This window comes from Rosa chinensis, chromosome 2, assembly GCF_002994745.2.
Source record: "Rosa chinensis cultivar Old Blush chromosome 2, RchiOBHm-V2, whole genome shotgun sequence".
Taxonomy (NCBI): domain Eukaryota; kingdom Viridiplantae; phylum Streptophyta; class Magnoliopsida; order Rosales; family Rosaceae; genus Rosa; species Rosa chinensis.
The window spans coordinates 12,954,636-12,979,482 of NC_037089.1; the positions used below are offsets into that span (position 1 = coordinate 12,954,636).

The 24,847-nt window shown below is 39.0% G+C and overlaps 2 protein-coding genes across 2 annotated transcripts; both read left to right on the forward strand.

Moving 5' to 3' along the window:
* Positions 1-2,430: 2,430 nt before the first annotated feature.
* LOC121051560 lies at positions 2,431-5,544 on the forward strand. Its single transcript, XM_040514128.1, has 2 exons — positions 2,431-2,607; positions 2,784-5,544. Exons 1-2 carry the CDS (start codon positions 2,498-2,500, stop codon positions 5,320-5,322), a joined length of 2,649 nt encoding a protein of 882 aa, XP_040370062.1. The 5' UTR covers positions 2,431-2,497; the 3' UTR covers positions 5,323-5,544.
* A 16,426-nt stretch (positions 5,545-21,970) lies between these two features.
* Positions 21,971-24,464, forward strand: LOC121051579. Its single transcript, XM_040514162.1, has 2 exons — positions 21,971-22,167; positions 22,329-24,464. The coding sequence occupies exons 1-2, from the start codon at positions 22,058-22,060 to the stop codon at positions 23,695-23,697; spliced, it is 1,479 nt and encodes a 492-aa protein (XP_040370096.1). The 5' UTR covers positions 21,971-22,057; the 3' UTR covers positions 23,698-24,464.
* Positions 24,465-24,847: the final 383 nt, after the last annotated feature.

A 24,847-nucleotide genomic window follows, 5' to 3' on the forward strand; every position in this document is an offset into this window, starting at 1 on the left:
ATATGCAGGGATTACTGTTTTCTGAATTGATTAGTTAATGTAATCTCTTGATCTAAACTATATGCAGGGATTACTATGATTTCTATTGTTTGATTTTAATGTAATCTCCTAAACTAAACTATATGTATGGATTACTATGATTTTGGATTGTGTGCTTTTGGTGATCTCCTGAACTAATTTTCTAACCAGGGATTACTAGTTTTATTTAGTTCAATTTGTGAGTGCAGTTGTGGATGAGACTCGTAGTGAGTCGAGAAATGTTTTATCACGCCGTTGTGGTGATAAATGCTTCCTGTCGAGAGGAAAGGAGTGATTTCTTGGATTTGTTGTTGAGCTTTCAAATGATTTGGTTTGTCACAGAGGTACTTGTGTTTTCCTTAAAAAGAAAAGGATTTTGCTTTTGGAAAATAATCATCGTGTTGATTTGTTGTCCTTGAGTTGGAAAGGTGTTTTGTGGTTATTAGGGTTTTCTCACACGAGCTTGCAAAAGCTTACCGGGTTTGTTGTTTCAACCCGGTGCATTATTCCATGGTGTAGGGGTTATTGTGCAGGTCAGAGTAACGAGTAACTTTCGTCGAAGTTGAGGCCTTGTTGCTGTCGTAACGTGGAAGTAGAAGTGTACTTTGGTTTTAGTCTTCCACTGTGTAGTGAGTGTGGTGGGTGTGTTTACTTATTAAATTGTTGTTCAGTTTAATTTGTAAACTCTCTGCAATGTAATATGTGACTCTAAAGAATGAGTCCGTATTGACATTGTGAGCTCGGTTTGTTTTGTTGCTTAGTTTATATGAAAAATTTTCTGAGTGTTCTTTTTGAATTGTTAATTTATCGCGTTTCAGATTCGAATTCCTTTATTCGAAATTCGGGGCATGACACTCCCTCCTTCTCATAGTTGGAGACCTTTCCTCTCAACGTTGTTAGGAGAAGCCAAGCTGAGTTGCTAAGGAAGAAGAAGAGAGTGGTGAAGCAGTAAAATAATAATAATAATAATAATATTAGAGACTGAAATTACTCATATGCCTTTCAAGTTTTGTCAGTTTGCTAATGCTATAACAGAGTTAACGGCTCCAGGTTTCAGGTATTTATGTTGGGTCGGGGTCAAAACCTCATGTACCAATTTGATGTTTTTTAAACTTGAGATATCAAAGTTACTAATGAAACAAACATCAGATACTGTTTGCATTTTTTTCGATCCCGTTGATATTTTTGGGATTTTTGACTGATTAACTCTTTGTGTTGGTCTGAATAATGAACCTATAATTGGTGGTCCTGCAATTCTTAGATGATTGGCTTAGTATAATTCATTTTTCTGAGTAGTCTGGCTTAGCACAATTGTCCATTCCTCAATGCATACAGTATTGGGCACTTCTCGTATTACTACTGTTGGCTTAGGTTTATGCATACCAATATATAAAGTCAAAGCATAAATTACCAAAGAAATATTAACTTAATTTGATCTGAAAGCCATTACTGATGATGGAAGAGTGGAATTTTCAAAGCAAATTAGTGAAACGTAGAGGAAGAGAAGAAGAAGAAGAAGAAGAGGGCAAGGCTGCTGAGGAGAAGAAAATGAAGAAAGGAAACGCCATTAGTCTTGAAAATACATTTTGGTTAATTAAGTGTTAGCTGCTGACGTGAACTATTATTAACTTTTAGATCTCGAATCAGTGGACGAGATTAACAGTCACTTACAGCCAAGAATGATGGCCAACAAATGAGAGGATCCCGATTTGTTTTTCAATATTGAGAATAGTGATATAGATGTTGGTTACGAATAAGACTCTCAGAGTCGACATTAGAGCTCGATAACGAACTTCGCTAACCATATATTGTCGGGTTGGAAAATATATTTTTATGAAGTAATGCCACAATGAAAGCTGACCACAGTAATCAAAAGACTTTTAGGAGTTGAGGAACGCTTGCGCCGCTAGAGGGAGTTTAGAAGGATGTGATCTTGCTTAAGGCGCTTGTAAAGTTCTACGTTGTTTGTTCAACAATAATCATTAAGTAGTTTCTATAAAGTATTTCAAACTATTATATTTAGTTATGTGGTTAGGACCTTCTTTTTTCTGCATCCTTTGTAATAAAAGTGATTAGACACAGCTTAATGATTATCTGTCATCAATATCCTCCTTTTTTATTTGAGATATATGATCTTGCTCTTACGACGGAGAGAGAATTTTTTTTTTTTTTTTTTTTTTTGAGAACAGAGAGAACTCATTCAAAGGCACATAAAATGCGGCAAACCTGCAATACCAGTGGACCTTGGTCAAGGGAGCATCAAGCGCTCTCCTAACAGCAACAGTCAAATTGTCCCCAAAAGCCGGTACGTTCTCTGGAGAAGCCTGATTGTCTCTCCATTTTTCCGCAACACATGCAATCAACCTGTGAGCTATATATACCAAAACCTGGTGGCATGTGAAATGAACTCGGAACAAACATTTCCTTGTCCTCTAGAGAGAGAGAGAGAGAGAGAGAGTGAGAAGAGCGAAAGAGAAAGATGGCGAAGAGTTTAGCTCTAACAGCGATCACGTTGCTGGTGTTATGGCTGGCTATGTCGGTTGGGACTTGGGCTGAGGAAAGTGAATCATGGACTGGATGGCTTTCAAAGTATGTAGACACACACACATATATACAGGACATATATATATATATACACTAAAGAACTCTACTCGTTCTTTAGATGAAAATAATGTTTGTCACTATATACTTCTTTTGTTTGTTAGTGTATGTGGTGTATAAATCTATTCATGTCTTGCATGTGTTGATGTTTATGTTTAATTCAGGTCGCCCGGATTCAGGCATGACAATGAAGTAAACCAAGCTAATACTGCTTCTGGTCCATCGGCGCAGGGGAGTTCTCAAAATATGGATTTTTTGCTAGCGGTTCAACAAAAATTACAGGTAGCTTTTCAGGCCATTCAACAAGGAAAAAAAGATGAAGGTCAAGAGATGCTGAAAGTTATTGTCACAATTCTTATGCGGGAAAAATCTTTAACTATAGAACAAAAAGAAGCTAAACTTACTGAGTTCGTGAAGAATGCTGAGAAGTCACTCAATCCAGAGACTCAAGTGATTGCTGAACAATTCCTTCTAGGAGCAAAAGTGGGACTAAAGATTAATCAACCACACCCAGGTGATACTGCTTCCGGTCCATCCGCTCAAGGAAGTTCTCAAAGTACGGATGTTTTGCTAGCGGTCCAAAAAAAATTAGAAGCAGCTTTTCAGGCCATTCAGCAAGGACAACAAGCTCAAGGTCAAGAGATGCTTGTAGATGCTACCGTTGCTCTTAAACAGGAAAAATCTTTAACTGTCGAACAAAAATCAGCTAAACTTACCGAGTTCGTGAAGAATGCAGAGAAGTCACTCAATAAAGAGACTCAAGAGATTGCTGAACAATTCCTTCTCGGCGCACAAGTGGGATTCAAGATTAATCAGCAACACCAAGCTAATACTGCTTCTAGTCCATCCGCTCAGGGGAGTTCTCAAAATAAAGATTTTTTGCTAGCAGTTCAACAAAAATTACAAGTAGCTTTTCAGGCCATTCAACAAGGAAAAAAAGATGAAGGACAAGAGATGCTTAAAGTTATTGTCACAATTCTTATGCGGGAAAAATCTTTAACTATTGAACAAAAAGAAGCTAAACTTACCGAGTTCGTGAAGAATGCTGAGAAGTCACTCAATCCAGAGACTCAAGTGATTGCTGAACAATTCCTTCTAGGAGCAAAAGTGGGACTAAAGATTAATCAACCACACCCAGGTGATACTGCTTCTGGTCCATCCGCTCAGGGAAGTTCTCAAAGTACGGATGTTTTGCTAGCGGTCCAACAAAAATTAGAAGCAGCTTTTCAGGCCATTCAGCAAGGACAACAAGCTCAAGGTCAAGAGATGCTTGTAGATGCTACCGTTGCTCTTAAACAGGAAAAATCTTTAACTGTCGAACAAAAATCAGCTAAACTTACTGAGTTCGTGAAGAATGCAGGGAAGTCACTCAATAAAGAGACTCAAGAGATTGCTGAACAATTCCTTCTCGGCGCACAAGTGGGATTCAAGATTAATCAGCAACACCAAGCTAATACTGCTTCTAGTCCATCCGCTCAGGGGAGTTCTCAAAATACGGATTTTTTGCTAGCGGTTCAACAAAAATTACAAGTAGCTTTTCAGGCCATTCAACAAGGAAAAAAAGATGAAGGACAAGAGATGCTTAAAGTTATTGTCACAATTCTTATGCGGGAAAAATCTTTAACTATCGAACAAAAAGAAGCTAAACTTACCGAGTTCGTGAAGAATGCTGAGAAGTCACTCAATCCAGAGACTCAAGTGATTGCTGAACAATTCCTTCTAGGAGCAAAAGTGGGACTAAAGATTAATCAGCCACACCCAGATGATACTACTTCTGATCCACCCGCTCCGGGAAGTTCTCAAAGTACAGATGTTTTGCTAGCGGTCCAACAAAAATTAGAAGCAGCTTTTCAGGCCATTCAGCAAGGACAACAAGCTCAAGGTCAAGAGATGCTGGTAGATGCTACCGTTGCTCTTAAACAGGAAAAATCTTTAACTGTCGAACAAAAAGCAGCTAAACTTACTGAGTTTGTGAAGAATGTAGAGAAGTCACTCAATAAAGAGACTCAAGAGATTGCTAAACAATTCCTTCTCGGCGCACAAGTGGGATTCAAGATTAATCAGCAACACCAAGCTAATACTGCTTCTAGTCCATCCACTCAGGGGAGTTCTCAAAATACGATTTTTTTGCTAGCGGTTCAACAAAAATTACATGTAGCTTTTCAGGCCATTCAACAGGGAAAAAAAGATGAAGGACAAGAGATGCTTAAAGTTATTGTCACAATTCTTATGCGGGAAAAATCTTTAACTATCGAACAAAAAGCAGCTAAACTTACCGAATTCGTGAAGAATGCTGAGGAGTCACTCAATCCAGAGACTCAAGTGATTGCTGAACAATTCCTTCTAGGAGCAAAAGTGGGACTAAAGATTAATCAGCCACACCAAGATGATACTACTTCCGATCCATCCGCTCCGCGAAGTTCTCAAAGTACAGATGTTTTGCTAGCGGCCCAACAAAAATTAGAAGCAGCTTTTCAGGCCATTCAGCAAGGACAACAAGCTAAAGGTCAAGAGATGCTCGTAGATGCTACCGTTGGTCTAAAACAGGAAAAATCTTTAACCGTCGAACAAAAAGCAGCTAAACTTACAGAGTTCGTGAAGAATGCAGAGAAGTCACTCAATAAAGAAACTCAAGAAATTGCTGAAAAATTTCTTGAAGGCGCACAAGTGGGATTCAAGATTAATCAGCAACACAAACCCTGATACTGCCACCACAGCAAAATCGGTCTTTTACAGCGCACATTTTACGTGTGCCGTAAAAGACTGTCATTTACGGCGCACATCTCATGTGTGCCGTCAGAATGTCTTTATTCGGGTCATTCATGGCGTGACATGCTGTAAATTAGTTATCTATTAAAGGCTTGCACAATATATGTACCGTAAATGAGTTATTTAAATAATTTTTTACGACTTACTTTTCAAGCATGTCGTAAATGAGTTATAAAATATTAATTTTGTTAAAGGAAAAACATATTGTGTGTCTTCGTCAAAGTGATTGACGGAGAGTGAATCAAGCAATTACCGATTAACATCAATCAGTATGGATTACGAACCAATCAGTAGTTAATGTCATCATTGTAATTGTTCTTTCCATTGTAATTCTCTCCCTATATAAAGGGGTTATGAAATGAAATGAGCAGACCAATTCCAATTTCCATTTTACTTTTACACGTTATCAGCACGCTCAGAGCCAATAGTCAAAGAAATCTAATTTTCTAATTTCATTCTTCTTCCCGTCGAAAAACAAATCAAAACCCTAGAAGAAAAAGAAATTCTTCTTTTTCTGCCGCCACAAACAACAACAACTTCCAATCAAAAAAAAAAAAAAAAGGGAAACAGGCCCTGTGGCCAAGAAAAAAAAAGAAAAAAAAAATAGAAAAAAACAAGGCCCCGTGACCCATTGCTGAAAAGAAGAGGAAGCGGCCCAGTTTTTTCAAACTCAAAAACATCGCTACACACGCCTGCATCAACACGCGCGTGCGTTAGGATTGTTTTATTTTCTCGAAATCAAGTATGTTTTCTTTATTTTATTTTATGATTTTTACAAAGCATGCTTTATACTTTATGCTTTTATTATATTTTGTTATTAAGCATGTTTAATTAGATAATTTTGATTGTTTTAAGCATGCCTTATTATTTATGTTTTATATCATTATATTTAAGCATGATTTATAATTATGTTTAAGCATGCTTTATATTTTATTGCTTATGTTTTTATTATGCAATTGTGAGCATGTTTTGTGAATCTTATTTACTCTTATATAATTATTCCTAAGCATGTCTTTATATTATGCTATTGTTTACATTTTATTTTACACATGATATATTATTGCTATTATTATGTGTAGTATATAATTTGTTGTATATTTGTGAAATTTGAGCATGCCATGTAGTTTATTTTTATATGCTATATTTAAATGTGCTATGATTATTTTTAATGCAACATATCAATACCGTTTGGCCATGATAATGAAAATTCATGCGCATTATACACACACTTACTGTGATAAAGTATTTTCACATAGCATCGAAAAAAATGTGACCATTATGAATCTTGGTCTTGAAATCTAATTCATACGTTTGGAAAATAATTCACGTGGATGTCTTTATGACTGCGTAATTTATTTCTTCTCTCTTGTTTATGTAGATGGCTGATCCAACTCGACCTGAGTTTGACATTTTGGACTCAGACGGACTTGAGTACCACCGTTGGATTTCCGATGTAGAAACTGCCTTTGTGGCACGAGACTACACTGCCACCATCAAAACTCCCACTGACCCCAAAGACGATGGACAGTCTGATAAGGTGAAAGCAAATGCCTTAATGTTTTTGAGGCGACACATTGATCCTAGCCTACGCTGGGAATACCTTCAGTTGAAGACACCCAAAGAACTGTGGGATGCCCTTAAGGGACGTTTTGGGAACATTCATGACACCTTGCTCCCAGAACTGACCGTTCAGTGGAATGAAATCCGCTTACTTTACTACAAAAGGGTCAATGACTTCAACAAGGACATGTTGCGCCTAAAAGCACGTCTAAATTTCTGTGGAAATGAACTCACAGAAGATGATATGATCCAGAAGACTCTTTCCACTTTTCCTACTTCAGCAATTATACTAGCGAACCAGTATAGGCTAGAGTATGATAACAAAAGAATCACAACCTTCAACAAGCTGATCAACCTACTGCAAGTGGCTGAGAGGCATAATGAGGTTCTTTTGAACAACAATGCTAGGCCTGTTGGGACAAAGAAAATTCCTGAAGCTAATTATGGCAAAGTGAAAGCTGGACAGAACCCCAATGCAAAGGGGGTTGGACGTGCTGATCCCTACCCATGTGACAATAATGCACCACGTGGCAAGGGACATGGGGGTCGTGATATGGGCCGTGGAGGCCCTCCCAATGTATGACGCAGAGATGGTGGCGCTAGTGGTCATGGAAACAAGGTGCAAAGGGCACCTAAGAACCCTTCAGTCAAACAGAATAGAGTTGGCAATGAACCATGCTATAGGTGTGGAGTCATTGGGCATTGGTACAAGAATTGCCAAGCAAGCAACAGAGTAGCAGCCAATTACAAGAGGTATAGGGAGTCTAAAGAACAAGAGGCTCACTATATGGAAGAAGGAGACCATGACCCAGACGTCAACCTCACAATTGCAGACTTTAATGGCAACAAGGAACTTGCTCAGTCAACCGATGCCCCAGATTTTGACTGATCTGCTTTATTTACTTTATTTTCCAAAAACAGTTGTGAAGGCATAATGCTTCATTCTTAATTAGACTATTACTTGGTCTTAAAGTTTATTTCAATAATGGTTTAATGAATTAGAACAAGACCTTGATTTGATTATCGTTGGCTTATTAATAAATTTCGAATTTTATTCTGAAGTACTGAATTTATTCAAATTTATTTTCTATACACATATTTACATGGTTCGAAATTGCAATATAAAGATGTAAAGCAATACATCTAGAAAAAAAATTATTATTAGAATGAAAAGATTATCATTCTACTAAAATAGCATTACTCTAAAGAATCTGAGATATATATTTAAAGTCAAAAACGCTCTATATGCACCAAGAGCTAATCGAACCTTGTTAATGTTTCAAAGAAATTTGTGCCAAAGGTTATCATGTAAAAGCACACCGTGAGAATGGAACTGAATACCTTGATATTACATCTAATGACTGTGGAAGGAAACACATCTTAGAGAAACTTATGAGTCAATTTAGTGGACTGTACCTTACTACGATTCAAATCATTGAATCCTATACTGTCATTAACAATGAAATGTGGGACACTGACTCATACAGGCTTTTCCATGACCGCCTATGGCACCGAGGTCGTGACATGATGATCCGTATTTTTCAAGAACTCACACGGACATCCCTTCTTTCGAGTGAAAAATGGGAGAAAAATCCGCCACACTGCAAGGTGTCGGTTCTAGGATTGCTCAAATGCAGTCATTGCTTTCTGAAGTACCAGAAGCACTACCTCCCTCCCATTATGCCTCATTGACTATTTCAAAGGCACATCACTCGTTTTGCAAAGCCTGCTCTTTAGCAAAAACAGGATCGAGACCTTCCTATGCTAAAGATACAAAACAAAACATTCAATTCTTACAAAGGATACAAAGAGATATCTGTGGACCTATCCATCCAGAATGCGGACCATTCAAGTACTTTATGGTTCTGGTGGATGCTTCGACAATCTGGTCACATGTCGTTTTATTGTCCACAAGAAATGCTGCAATACTCCTAGCACAGATTATACGTTTAAGGGCTCACCACCCCGATCACCCTATCAAGTCTATAAGGCTTGATAATGCTGGAGAGTTTACATCAAAAGCATTTGATGATTATTGCATATCTATTTGGATAGATGTAGAGCATCCTGTATCCCATGTGCATACATAAAATGGTCTCGCAGAAGCCACCATCAAAAGGCTACAGATGGTGGCTAGGGCATTGGTTATGCGCACCAACCTGCCTATATTTGCATGGGGTTATGCAATATTGCACGCAGCTTTACTTATTCGTTTCAGACCCACATCTAGCCAACCATTATCTGCGTACCAGTTGGTAACTGGATATGAGCCTGACACTTCACACTTACGCATATTTGGTTGAGCAGTATATGTGCCTATTGCGCCCCCACAGCGCACCAAAATGGGTCCTCAGAGATGATTAAGTATTTATGTTGGATACGAATCCCCAACAATTATCCACTATTTGGAACCCTTGACAGGCGATCTCTCTACCGCTAGATTTGCAGATTGTCACTTTGATGAGACAGTCTTCCCGTCGTTAGGGGGAGATAGGAAAAAGGATTTTCCAAGGGAACGACAGGAATTGTCGTGGTTTATCCCTACTCTGTCTCATCTTGATCCCCGCACTTCATAAAGTGAAAGTGAAGTGAAAAGAATAATCGATCTTCAGAACATAGCAGATTCGTTGCCTGATGCGTTTACTGATATCGTAAAAGTGACGAGATCACATATACCAGCTGCAAATGTGCCTGCAAGGTTAGAAGTCCCCAACAAGGGGCACGGTGCCTCAGATAGAGGCACTGCAACCTCACTTAGTGGAGGTGTGGTTGAGGCCGTGGCTCCCCAAGGAAGAGGGGGAGGTCACTTGGTTCGATTGACACTCACCCAAGGAAGAAGAGGGTGAGTAAGGCACAAACCAATCATCAATGTATAGAATCCCTCTCATGAGATTGTCTCTGATTATATTTATGTCCATGAATCAATACTGGAGGACGCTCCGATGTTTAAAATGATTCCAGAGAACAAAGAAATCTCAGAGGATTATGAGAGTGCGTATGAGTTGATAGAAAGATCTTCCATACACATTGATGATATATATACTGTTGCTCAAGGAACCATAGAGCACGATGATATCGAACCACGCTCTGTTGCAAAATGTCAACAAAGAGCATATTGGCCTAAATGGAAAGAAACAATCCAGGCAGAATTAGATTCTCTGACAAAGAGACAGGTATTTGGTCTGGTAGTGCTAACCTCACCAAGTGTAAAGCCTGTAGGACATAAATGAGTCTTTGTCAGAAAGCGTAATGAGAAGAATGAAGTCCTGAGGTACAAGGCTCGCCTTGTGGAGCAAGGTTTCTCACAACGCCCTGGAATTGATTACGAGGAGACATACTCTCCCTTAATGGACGTTATAACGTTCCGCTACTTAGTTAGCTTAGTAATTTCCGAAGGACTGGAAATGCAGCTCATGGATGTGGTTACTGCATATCTCTATGGGGATCTAGATTCAGAGATATATATGAAAAGTGCCTAATGGCCTTACATTACCCAAGTCAAGTGACTCTAAACCACAGAGTGCGTTTGCAATTAAGTTGAAACGCTCACTTTACGGATTGAAACAATCCAGACGGATGTGGTATACCCGTCTAAGTGACTACTTGATTGGGAAGGGATATAAGAACGATGAATTATGCCCTTGCGTATTCATAAAGAAAACAAGTTCCGGATTCGCAAATTGTAGCAGTACATGTCATAACTGGTACTCTTGATGAAATAAGAGAAACCGCGAGCTACTTGAAATCCGAATTTGAGATGAAGGATCTTGGGAAAACTCGATTCTATCTAGGTCTTGAACTAGAACACCGAGTTTGTGGAATATTAATCCACCAGTCTGCATATGTCCAAAAGTCAGGCTATATAACATGGACAAAGCACATCCTGTTAGCACTCCCATGATCGGTCGAAGTTTGGATGCAAGGAAAGATCCATTTCGTCCAAAGGAAGATGACGAACAAATGTTGGGAGCTGAAATTCCCTATCTAAGTGCAATAGGCGCATTATTATACTTAGCCCAATTTACTCGACCAGACATTGCATTCTCAGTGAACTTGTTAGCTAGATTTAGCTCAGCGCCAACGCAGCATCACTGGAATGGTATCAAGAACATTTTCGATACCTAAAAGGAACCATTGACTTGGGACTGTTCTTTCCCTACAGAGAGACAAGAGGGACCACAGATGGAACTGCAATCCCTAAAGGAAATGTTGATGGCGAAAACGCCACTCACTACACTAAAACGCCAAATGACGTTTTGGTCGGTTTTGTTGATGCTGGATACGTATCTGACCCACATATCGTTCCCAAACTGGTTATGTATTTACCAATGGGAACACGACGATATCTTGGAGATCAACCAAGCAAACCTTTGTGGCTACCTCCTCGAACCACTCAGAGATCATTATTCTACATGAGGCGGTTCTTGAGTGTGTATGGTTAAGAACTATCATTGCACATATTCGAGGGACTAGTGGTTTGAGTTCTACCACTGAAGAGCCTATTTGCATTTACGAACACAATGCAGCTTGCATCAAACAGATGAAGCTAGGTTATATTAAGGGTGATAACACAAAACACATATCGCCAAAGTTGTCCTACAATTAGTAACAACAGACTCTCCTCAAGATTCAAATGAATCAAGTAAGGTCTGAGGAGACTATGGCAGATTTGTTCACCAAATCATTGCCTAAGGACACATTTGAGAAACATGTGAAAAGCATAGGAATGCGAAGACTTTCCAAGCTCCCTAGATTAATGTAAGTATCAGGGGGAGGTGTAGACGTCAGGGGGAGTCTAACACACACATGTCATACTCAAATGTAAAAGGTGCGTTGTGCTCTTTTCCTTCGACCAAGGTGTATTTTTGTCCCACAGGGTTTTTATTGTTACTTGGCAAGGTTTTTAGTGAGGCAACAACTCATGCACCATTTCGTCTTTGACTTGGCACAAGGGGGAGTGTTAAAGGAAAAACATATTGTGTGCCTTCGTCAAAGTGATTGACGGAGAGTGAATCAAGCAATTACCGATTAACATCAATCAGCATGGATTACGAACCAATCAGTAGTTAATGTCATCATTGTAATTGTTCTTTCCATTGCAATTCTCTCCCTATATAAAGGGGTTATGAAATGAAATGAGCAGACCAATTCCAATCTCCATTTTACTTTTCACGTTATGAGCAGACCAGTTTTGCTTTAGTGTGCTTCTAGCCCATCCGCTCAGGGGAGTTCTCAAAATACGGGTGTTTTGCTAGTGGTTCAACAAAAATTACAGGTAGCTTTTCAGGCCATTCAACAGGGAAAAAAAGATGAAGGTCAAGAGATGCTTAAAGTTATTGCCACAATTCTTATGAGGGAAAAATCTTTAACAATCGAACAAAAAGCAGCTAAACTTACCGAGTTCGTGAAGAATGTTGAGAAGTCACTCAATTCAGAGACTCAAGTGATTGCTGAACAATTCCTTCTAGGAGCAAAAGTGGAACTAAAGATTAATCAGCCACACCCAGGTGATATTGCTTCCGGTCCATCCGCTCAGGGAAGTTCTCAAAGTACGGATGTTTTGCTAGCGATCCAACAAAAGTTAGAAGCAACTTTTCAGGCCATTCAACAAGGACAACAAGCTCAAGGTCAAGAGATGCTTGTAGATGCTACCGTTGCTCTTAAACAGGAAAAAAATTTAACTGACGAACAAAAAACAGCTAAACTTACCGAGTTCGTGAAGAATGCTGAGAAGTCACCCAATAAAGAGACTCAAGAGATTGCTGAAAAATATCTTCAAGGCGCACAAGTGGGATCCAAGATTAATTAGCAACACCAACCTGATACTGCTTCTGATCCATCTGCACAGGGGAGTTCTCAAAATACGGATTTTTTGCTAGCGATTCAACAGAAATTACAGGAAGCTTTTCAGGCCATTCAACAAGGAAAAAAAGATGAAGGTCAAGAGATGCTTAAAGTTATTATCACAATTCTTATGTAGGAAAAATCTTTAACTATTGAACAAAGAGCACCTAAACTTACCGAGTTCATGAAAAATGCTGAGAAGTCACTCAATCCAGAGACTCAAGTGATTGTTGAACAATTCCTTCTCGGAGCAAAAGTGGGACTGAAGATTAATCATCTACACTAGGCCTCTAAACTTAGCTCAAGGTTGATGGACATTACTCAAGCTCAGCCTTATTTTTTGGCTATGGGCTGGCCTTGCCAAGTAAATGGGCAGGCTTATCCCAACCCTTTTCACATATGGTAGCACTTAGACTACACATTTGAACCCTGTGCTGGCCCAGGCCCTGTCCGTTTTAATAAATACGTAGCTGCTCTTGACAGGACCGGCCCTGGATTTCACCTTGAAATCCGAATTATATTGAGGAGCCCACCTTAAGAGAAATTCTTCTGAAAATTCAGCAGAACTTCCCTTAAAAATGGACTACCCAACCCTACAGAAACAACTGAACACTTCTAATCATACGAAATCAGTTCTCAACCCCTGGAACCTACTTGTTCTTCATATCCTCAATCACCCACCCACTATAAACAACAGGGTTCACCGCCCATCAGATCTCAATCACCCATATATGTATCACAACGTATATCATAATATACAAATATCAAATCAGCAATCATAGTGGTCACATGTTCATCCCCTCTCTCCTGGTGCCACAAAAATAACTAAAACCACCAGTACATCCCCTATCTCCTGGTGTCACAACAACAACTATGACTACCAATACATCCCCTATCTCCTGGTGTCATAACATAAACAATGGCCACCAATACATCCCCTCTCTTCTGGTGCTACAAGTCAAGACTACTAGTTCATCCCCTCTCTCCTAGTGTCTAAGCAACGACATAAATCTCCATTTTCAACCAATCGAAAATATCAAGCATTTAATCCAATCACAAGCCAACTCATATACGAAATATTAATTAGAAAATATAAATTATAATTTAATACAATTCCAAGATATTAATCAAATATTCAAAAAATCACATATGAAATCACATCTAAAGATATTGTAAATTATAATCATCATTCACACCTGACACTTCCATCAGAATATGTTAATAGTTAATTAATTAAGAAATCAAATAAAACTCTGAAACCCAAATTTAACAACACGTCGTAATTCCTGAAAATCTGAAATCGCATCGGAATCGGTTCAAACTTCCAAGGTTTCATAAACTTAATATTCTAACATGTTCCTGAGAAATCATAACGATCCAATGGTCGGATCGTCACGAATTCATACCTGAATTTCTGAAACTTGAGAAATTCCTATCGATCCTATAGTTTAACATATTTCTATCAAACTATTTCCACACGCTTGTAACATTATCCTCTACGTAACTAACTAAAACACAGACCCAGAGAAAGCCGCACGCGCCCCCATGCGCCTCCACCAGTAGCGCGTGGGCCCCAAATCGGGTTTCAAAACCTATATCAACAGATTCTCCATAACAAGCACAGCAAAAATTCAAACTATACCTAAGATCAAATATGAATGAGGAGGCTAGAATTTACCTCGAAAGTTTCGAGGCCGAGTCTTCAAACTCGATTCCGAGTTCCGACGACGTCTGATCGAATCGAGAGGTGAGGCCTTCACAAGGACGAGGGCTATAAAGCCAAGGTGGCGGCGCGACCCAAAAGTGGCTGGAAACAGAGATTAAACCAGTGAGTGTCGACTCGGTTTCTCCGGCTTCTCCACCTCGTTCCTCACTGTACGCCTCAAATCCACCCAAGCAACCACCACGAATCGATAGAGAGAGAGAGAGGGAAGGCGCTCCTTTTCCGACCGGTGGCGAGTCTGACGGCGGAAGGCTGAGAACCCGCCTGTTTCAGGTTTCGGGTAGTTTTGACCCGATATCTCCATTCTCTCTCTTCAGGACTACCCGAGAAAAAAGCCCCCCCCCCGGGCTGGGAAAAGTTCATTTTGCCCTCAAATTCTGACAAAAACTATAAATTCTGTAGACTGTATATTTTTCATACGAACTCCAATTTTGACGTGCCACGTGTTCATGAATTTGGTTTAACGTTCCCCACGACTTTCCATAAGGAAGTTTCCTCAAAAACTGAACCGAACAAAAAGTCAACTTTTGGGTCCCTAAAAGTTAGAAACAGAAGTAAAAAGTAATAGTTGTTGTCGTTTCCCGTCCAAATGACTATTAACCTGGTAATTAAGGAATGGGACGTAACAGCTCTTGCCCTGCGCAAAAAAATATAAAAGAAATATTATTTTTGATAGAATTTAATTATTTAAAGCTTATTGATTTAAAGGTATCATAATTTTAATTGAACTACATATAGTAATTTGTATTAGTGTTCAGAGCCAAAAGGCTGATAGGGGAATTAGTGAGACCCAAACCTCTTAGGAAGAAGTCTAGAAGGAAGTAGCAACGAGTGTTGCGAGAGGCGCAGTCAATTCATTGGTCAGTTTGGGTGCCCCGTCGAAACCTTCAACCTGAGAAGTAAGTTTATCTCCCTAAAACCTTTTGAATCCTAATGTCTTCGGTATCTGGTAGTGTTTCATAAACTATGATGACTTGTGAAGAATGGTCTTTTCATAGTTTAACTGAAATTGTAGGAAATTTGAAAGGAGAGTGAAATTTGCACACTCAAAATTGCAAACCACACTCCCTTCTGCTTTTTTAATAATATTTTATCTCACATCTCTTTTCGCTTCCTAAAATACCCTCGAGTCAGATTCCTTTTTTTTTTTTTTTGTCTTTTTTTGTTCTCTCTCTTTCTCCTCCAAACCACGACAGAACCCTTCTTTTTATTTTCTCTCTTTCTCCTCCAAACAACGACACTCTCTCTCTTCTCCATTGGAAATTTCTGGTTCCCCAACCTTTCGTCTGTCCAAATCAGGTCATAATCTCAACTCTTCTCTTTACTATCTCACTATATCTACTCTAATTTCATTCTTATTTTGCTTTTCTCTTCTGCATTTCAATCGTTTTTACTGTTCCTTATCTTTTGGCTCATATCAAATTGCACAAGTTTCTTTCTTTATGGTTTGTGGGTAATATGTTTTCTCATAAATTGAGAAATTTGAAATCTTTATGCTTTTCAAAATCTTTTCAGTTAGCTTGTATTGAAAAAAAAAATTCATCTTTATGCCCAAAATCAGCTGCCCAGGAGGTCAGTACAATGGAAGAAGAGCCCCTAGATGCTGGGTTGATGCATTCTAAGGAATTCTGAATTGGTGCAGGTTGCACTATGCTTGTGAAACACATGCTGCCTTTGTTGTTTATGTTCTTAACTTTCTTTTGGGGTCAGTTTGATTACAATGTTTCTTAGCAGTCAAGTCTGAGAATCTCAGGCTCATTTTATTCTATTTTTCAAGGCCTTTAATAGGTTGTATACTTGTATTGTTATTTTAAGAACTGAGTTTAATATTGTTGAGATTTAGTTTTCTTTAGTGAGGCTGAAATGTGGAGGGGGGAGGAGTATGACGTCATGAGTGTAATGTCCTCTCTTTCCAATGTGTGGTGGTACCCAGGAAATGAACCCCACAAATTCTGGTTGGTTGTTCTTATTATTGACAAAGAAGAAACTATGTGCATAATCTTGATCATCTTGTGATTTGATAATTGGTGGTATGTATTGATTAGATTGTTTTCTCAGTTAAGCTTTCTTATTGAACTCCAGTTGCAACTTAGTTCATGTGTTTCAATTTAATAACGTAAGCTAACTCTTTGTCTGTATTTTGCTTCTCTGTGCAGAGAGCAAGAAATTTATGGAAGTGTGACTCTCTTCTTTAAGGAACAGATGATCTACTAGGTTAAAGAAAAAACTATGAAATAGAAATTGGCCCAGTGTACGTGGTCTGGAAGCTTTTTGTTAGAACAATTAGTTTAGGATTTGAGCCATGTATCCTTTTGAAGCCAATGGATGTTGCTTAAGCAATGCAACTTTTCATACATTTTAGATTTGATTGAAGAGTTGTATTGAGATTATGAATTTGATTTTATTTCATTGGCATACACCAGAACCATTATTCATTAGCATACATCAGAACCTCAAAACTAGGACCATTATTCATAAAAGAAGAGAGTATGTCGTTGTTTGGAGGAGAGAGAAAAATAAAGAATTTTGTCGTGGTTTGGGGGAGAAAGAGAGAGGGCAGAAAAAGACCCAAAAAAAAAAAAATCCGACTTAAGGGTATTTTAGAAAGTGCAAAAAAATGTGAGATAAAATACTATTAAAAATTGAAGGGAGTGTAGTTTACAATTTTGTGTGTGCAACTTTCACCCCCCATTGGAAAGGGGATTACCAAAAAAGCTATAGTGAAATTTACAAAATAGGAATTTTGATTTTAAAACATTATATTCAATTTAGAGCCAAAAGCAAACAATTAAGATAAAATCTGACCATCACACTGTTCAAATGTTTACCTCAGATTTTTTTTTTTTTTTTTTTAGGGGAACGGAATCAGGTTCCATTAATATAACGACCTCACTCAGTCAAGCTAGAGGAATTCGAAAATTCCTCATATTACAATCAATGCACAAATCGGAATGCAAAAAGCAGAGCGATCAAACGAAATCAAAACCAAACTAAAAAAGACAAAGTAAAAAACTAAATGCAAAGCTCCTACACGTATCCAACCCTAAATCAGAGCCACTGAATAGACAAGCGTTGACGCCTAAGACCTTCTTTGGTGTACATCGCCACTCATCAACTAGCAAACAGCTATAACCCGGGAAGATCAAGGTGAGGGTATTTATTGGAAGCAGGAAAAAAAAACTCAGCTACCTCCCAACAGTCCATTCCAGGCCCAATCCAAGAGGGGAGAATGTATGACAAGTTAGTCCAACAGGCCCAAGGCCCATTAACCCACTGCTCCTGCCCCACCCAAACCCTAAGGTTTCCAGGTGAGAAACTCGCAAAAGCAAGCCCGATTGAAAAAGGCGCCGCCATGGAAACCCGATCTGTCCAACGACGTCGCTAACCCAGGCCACCATGGAAGCCTTTTCCGATCGAAACAAACCCATCAAACCAACCCTTCACCTCCGGATCGACTGAAAACAGACTACCGGCATGGCAGCTTCTCTTCACCGGTCAGGAAGCTGGCCTCGGTCCTCCGCCGTCTTCGAAAAAGCTAGGGTGAAGCCTTGAGCCCCGACCTGGAAATCAAAAGCTCAAACCCCTCCCCTCAAAAACACCACCGATCCGATCCAAAAACAGCTGGAGCAACAAGCCTGGAATCAAAACGCGCCCCCGAGCAAAACCACTATAGAGACGGAATCGAGCCCAGCAACTGCGATCAAAGAAGCCCCAGACCAAGATCGACGCTGAGAAACCTCCCCACGTCCACCACAATCGACAGTAGAGAACCTGCCCCGCATAGCCGCCGTGCCTCGCTGCTTCACGATCGCCGCCTTGCCGAAGGAAAAGCGCCGCCGCCAGTCGAAACCGAGGTTGCTTCGAGAAGCTCAGAGACCCCACTCCCCACTTCACAATTTGCGTTTACCTCAGAAATATTAGCAGAACATAAAAAGAAAAAAATATAAATATTCACACATAGGAGCAGTACAAATAGGAATTCAGCTTTGACCAGAAATGGTCTCAAAACCTCTGTCTTTGTTGCACTTCGTGATTGTAGACATAGAAACATCAAAGACTCCATTAAAAAAAAAAAAAAAGACATAGAAACATCAAAGACTCCATTCTGGGACTAGTTGAGTCTAGTCTTTGTGATGGGCCAGTTCACTTTGAATGTTTTCCAAATTTTCCTGTGTCTCTTAATGATCCAGGACTCTTAAAATTTTTAACTTTAAATGTCAAAACTCATGATTATGATCTTAAAAGCTTTAACTATACTTTGGAACCTGAACTATAAAACTCATTATTCAATTTAAAAATGATGTTATTAACAAAGTGCAATTAGTGTAAAATGAGGAACGTTAATTTATAGTGACCTTTAGTTCAGGTACTGTTTGAAAAATTCTCCCTATTCAGAAATATTTTTCTTTAGTAAATTCTCAAATTTACTTTGGACACTTGATTGTAATTGTCAATCAAATCGGTACAAATTTCATTAAATAAAACTCAACCACTAGTAGTTTCAAAAAAAAAAAAAACTCAACAACTAATATGGAGTTCATTTAATCAATAACTGTCCAAATCCACAATCCAATTTGAACTCTAGTTTCTCTGCCAAAAAAAAAAATTGGACTCTAGTTTTTCAAAGCTTTCAACATGTAATAACAGAATTGCTGGTGTGAGCCAAATCAGTCACTCTTTTCGAACAACATACCAAAACAATCAAATCCAAGGGTTTTTATCCAAAATCAAAACCTCTATGAATTAAGCAAAATAAAACTTGGGTATAGATTTCAGGGACTCAAATCATGTCCCACATTAAGTCGGCAAAACCCAGAAACACCACCACGCACAATAAAATGGCGGCGGCTAAAACTACCCAAAACATAGAAAACAGAATCCTACACTTCTCAACCAAGAAACAAAATTTAAGCATGGAGATCTTGAGCAAGAACTAAGTCAAGAATGAAGGAGAGAAGCCAGCACCACCCCCACACATAGTGGTTTTGACGATGGCCGAAATCACCTAATTTACCACCTCTTTCAAAATTTAATCAAAACTAAAATTCAATTATACCAACACATAAATCTTATCAAGAGGATCTAGTTTCATACCTCCTTTACCATCAACGGTGACCGGTGTCGCCGGAACATGCGTTGAAACCGCCGGAAGCACCGAAGCATCCCGGCTTGGATTCTCCTTCTTTAGAGCTCTTCCGTGCAAACCAAATCCACAAGCCTGTCGACGATGTCTAGGAAATTCTAACGCCGATGGTCTGCCGCCTGCAGTTGTGGATGAGACTCGTAGTGAGTCGAGAAATGTTTTATCACGCCGTTGTGGTGATAAATGCTTCCTGTCGAGAGGAAAGGAGTGATTTCTTGGATTTGTTGTTGAGCTTTCAAATGATTTGGTTTGTCACAGAGGTACTTGTGTTTTCCTTAAAAAGAAAAGGATTTTGCTTTTGGAAAATAATCATCGTGTTGATTTGTTGTCCTTGAGTTGGAAAGGTGTTTTGTGGTTATTAGGGTTTTCTCACACGAGCTTGCAAAAGCTTACCGGGTTTGTTGTTTCAACCCGGTGCATTATTCCATGGTGTAGGGGTTATTGTGCAGGTCAGAGTAACGAGTAACTTTCGTCGAAGTTGAGGCCTTGTTGCTGTCGTAACGTGGAAGTAGAAGTGTACTTTGGTTTTAGTCTTCCACTGTGTAGTGAGTGTGGTGGGTGTGTTTACTTATTAAATTGTTGTTCAGTTTAATTTGTAAACTCTCTGCAATGTAATATGTGACTCTAAAGAATGAGTCCGTATTGACATTGTGAGCTCGGTTTGTTTTGTTGCTTAGTTTATATGAAAAATTTTCTGAGTGTTCTTTTTGAATTGTTAATTTATCGCGTTTCAGATTCGAATTCCTTTATTCGAAATTCGGGGCATGACACTCCCTCCTTCTCATAGTTGGAGACCTTTCCTCTCAACGTTGTTAGGAGAAGCCAAGCTGAGTTGCTAAGGAAGAAGAAGAGAGTGGTGAAGCAGTAAAATAATAATAATAATAATAATAATATTAGAGACTGAAATTACTCATATGCCTTTCAAGTTTTGTCAGTTTGCTAATGCTATAACAGAGTTAACGGCTCCAGGTTTCAGGTATTTATGTTGGGTCGGGGTCAAAACCTCATGTACCAATTTGATGTTTTTTAAACTTGAGATATCAAAGTTACTAATGAAACAAACATCAGATACTGTTTGCATTTTTTTCGATCCCGTTGATATTTTTGGGATTTTTGACTGATTAACTCTTTGTGTTGGTCTGAATAATGAACCTATAATTGGTGGTCCTGCAATTCTTAGATGATTGGCTTAGTATAATTCATTTTTCTGAGTAGTCTGGCTTAGCACAATTGTCCATTCCTCAATGCATACAGTATTGGGCACTTCTCGTATTACTACTGTTGGCTTAGGTTTATGCATACCAATATATAAAGTCAAAGCATAAATTACCAAAGAAATATTAACTTAATTTGATCTGAAAGCCATTGCTGATGATGGAAGAGTGGAATTTTCAAAGCAAATTAGTGAAACGTAGAGGAAGAGAAGAAGAAGAAGAAGAAGAGGGCAAGGCTGCTGAGGAGAAGAAAATGAAGAAAGGAAACGCCATTAGTCTTGAAAATACATTTTGGTTAATTAAGTGTTAGCTGCTGACGTGAACTATTATTAACTTTTAGATCTCGAATCAGTGGACGAGATTAACAGTCACTTACAGCCAAGAATGATGGCCAACAAATGAGAGGATCCCGATTTGTTTTTCAATATTGAGAATAGTGATATAGATGTTGGTTACGAATAAGACTCTCAGAGTCGACATTAGAGCTCGATAACGAACTTCGCTAACCATATATTGTCGGGTTGGAAAATATATTTTTATGAAGTAATGCCACAATGAAAGCTGACCACAGTAATCAAAAGACTTTTAGGAGTTGAGGAACGCTTGCGCCGCTAGAGGGAGTTTAGAAGGATGTGATCTTGCTTAAGGCGCTTGTAAAGTTCTACGTTGTTTGTTCAACAATAATCATTAAGTAGTTTCTATAAAGTTTTTCAAACTATTATATTTAGTTATGTGGTTAGGACCTTCTTTTTTCTGCATCCTTTGTAATAAAAGTGATTAGACACAGCTTAATGATTATCTGTCATCAATATCCTCCTTTTTTATTTGAGATATATGATCTTGCTCTTACGACGGAGAGAGAATTTTTTTTTTTTTTTTTTTTGAGAACAGAGAGAACTCATTCAAAGGCACATAAAATGCGGCAAACCTGCAATACCAGTGGACCTTGGTCAAGGGAGCATCAAGCGCTCTCCTAACAGCAACAGTCAAATTGTCCCCAAAAGCCGGTACGTTCTCTGGAGAAGCCTGATTGTCTCTCCATTTTTCCGCAACACATGCAATCAACCTGTGAGCTATATATACCAAAACCTGGTGGCATGTGAAATGAACTCGGAACAAACATTTCCTTGTCCTCTAGAGAGAGAGAGAGAGAGAGAGAGAGAGTGAGAAGAGCGAAAGAGAAAGATGGCGAAGAGTTTAGCTCTAACAGCGATCACGTTGCTGGTGTTATGGCTGGCTATGTCGGTTGGGACTTGGGCTGAGGAAAGTGAATCATGGACTGGATGGCTTTCAAAGTATGTAGACACACACACACATATATATATACACTAAAGAACTCTACTCGTTCTTTAGATGAAAATAATGTTTGTCACTATATACTTCTTTTGTTTGTTAGTGTATGTGGTGTATATATCTATTCATGTCTTGCATGTGTTGATGTTTATGTTTAATTCAGGTCGCCCGGATTCAGGCATGACAATGAAGTAAACCAAGCTAATACTGCTTCTGGTCCATCGGCGCAGGGGAGTTCTCAAAATATGGATTTTTTGCTAGCGGTTCAACAAAAATTACAGGTAGCTTTTCAGGCCATTCAACAAGGAAAAAAAGATGAAGGTCAAGAGATGCTGAAAGTTATTGTCACAATTCTTATGCGGGAAAAATCTTTAACTATAGAACAAAAAGAAGCTAAACTTACTGAGTTCGTGAAGAATGCTGAGAAGTCACTCAATCCAGAGACTCAAGTGATTGCTGAACAATTCCTTCTAGGAGCAAAAGTGGGACTAAAGATTAATCAACCACACCCAGGTGATACTGCTTCCGATCCATCCACTCAGGGAAGTTCTCAAAGTACGGATGTTTTGCTAGCGGTCCAAAAAAAATTAGAAGCAGCTTTTCAGGCTATTCAGCAAGGACAACAAGCTCAAGGTCAAGAGATGCTTGTAGATGTTACCGTTGCTCTTAAACAGGAAAAATCTTTAACTGTCGAACAAAAATCAGCTAAACTTACCGAGTTCGTGAAGAATGCAGAGAAATCACTCAATAAAGAGACTCAAGAGATTGCTGAACAATTCCTTCTCGGCGCACAAGTGGGATTCAAGATTAATCAGCAACACCAAGCTAATACTGCTTCTAGTCCATCCGCTCAGGGGAGTTCTCAAAATAAAGATTTTTTGCTAGCGGTTCAACAAAAATTACAAGTAGCTTTTCAGGCCATTCAACAAGGAAAAAAAGATGAAGGACAAGAGATGCTTAAAGTTATTGTCACAATTCTTATGCGGGAAAAATCTTTAACTATCGAACAAAAAGAAGCTAAACTTACTGAGTTCGTGAAGAATGCTGAGAAGTCACTCAATCCAGAGACTCAAGTGATTGCTGAACAATTCCTTCTAGGAGCAAAAGTGGGACTAAAGATTAATCAACCACACCCAGGTGATACTGCTTCCGGTCCATCCGCTCAGGGAAGTTCTCAAAGTACGGATGTTTTGCTAGCGGTCCAACAAAAATTAGAAGCAGCTTTTCAGGCTATTCAGCAAGGACAACAAGCTCAAGGTCAAGAGATGCTTGTAGATGCTACCGTTGCTCTTAAACAGGAAAAATCTTTAACTGTCGAACAAAAATCAGCTAAACTTACTGAGTTCGTGAAGAATGCAGAGAAGTCACTCAATAAAGAGACTCAAGAGATTGCTGAACAATTCCTTCTCGGCGCACAAGTGGGATTCAAGATTAATCAGCAACACCAAGCTAATACTGCTTCTAGTCCATCCGCTCAGGGGAGTTCTCAAAATACGGATTTTTTGCTAGCGGTTCAACAAAATTACAAGTAGCTTTTCAGGCCATTCAACAAGGAAAAAAAGATGAAGGACAAGAGATGCTTAAAGTTATTGTCACAATTCTTATGAGGGAAAAATCTTTAACTATCGAACAAAAAGAAGCTAAACTTACCGAGTTCGTGAAGAATGCTGAGAAGTCACTCAATCCAGAGACTCAAGTGATTGCTGAACAATTCCTTCTAGGAGCAAAAGTGGGACTAAAGATTAATCAGCCACACCAAGATGATACTACTTCCGATCCATCCGCTCCGCGAAGTTCTCAAAGTACAGATGTTTTGCTAGCGGCCCAACAAAAATTAGAAGCAGCTTTTCAGGCCATTCAACAAGGACAACAAGCTCAAGGTCAAGAGATGCTCGTAGATGCTATCGTTGGTCTAAAACAGGAAAAATCTTTAACCGTCGAACAAAAAGCAGCTAAACTTACAGAGTTCGTGAAGAATGCTGAGAAGTCACTCAATAAAGAAACTCAAGAAATTGCTGAAAAATTTCTTGAAGGCGCACAAGTGGGATTCAAGATTAATCAGCAACACAAACCCTGATACTGCCACCACAGCAAAATCGGTCTTTTGCAGCGCACATTTTACGTGTGCCGTAAAAGACTGTCATTTACGGCGCACATCTCATGTGTGCCGTCAGAATGTCTTTATTCGGGTCATTCATGGCGTGACATGCTGTAAATTAGTTATCTATTAAAGGCTTGCACAATATATGTACCGTAAATGAGTTATTTAAATAATTTTTTACGACTTACTTTTCAAGCATGTCCTAAATGAGTTATAAAATATATTTTTTTTTATATTGAAGTATATTAATTTTTTTTTTCTTTTGCTTTGATTGAAAAACGAAAAACAAAAGCCATTGGTATATGTATATTAAATTGCTATTCGTTTTTTTTTTCAATCTTCCTTATTTCATCTCAGAGTCCATAGACTCCGACTCGCCGACTCAATGGTGGTTCACCGTTCACTCCCTCACCGTCTCTCTCTTTTTCCGATGACCTGTGTTCTCTCCGAAACCTCTCTCCGTCCGCGAAAGATCGGCGTCCGATTCAAGCATTTCCTTCCTTGAGTATCGTCGGATCTTGTATCTCACTCGCAGCGATTCGTGCATAGCTCGACCTCCATGGCCATCAGAGGCGTCGATT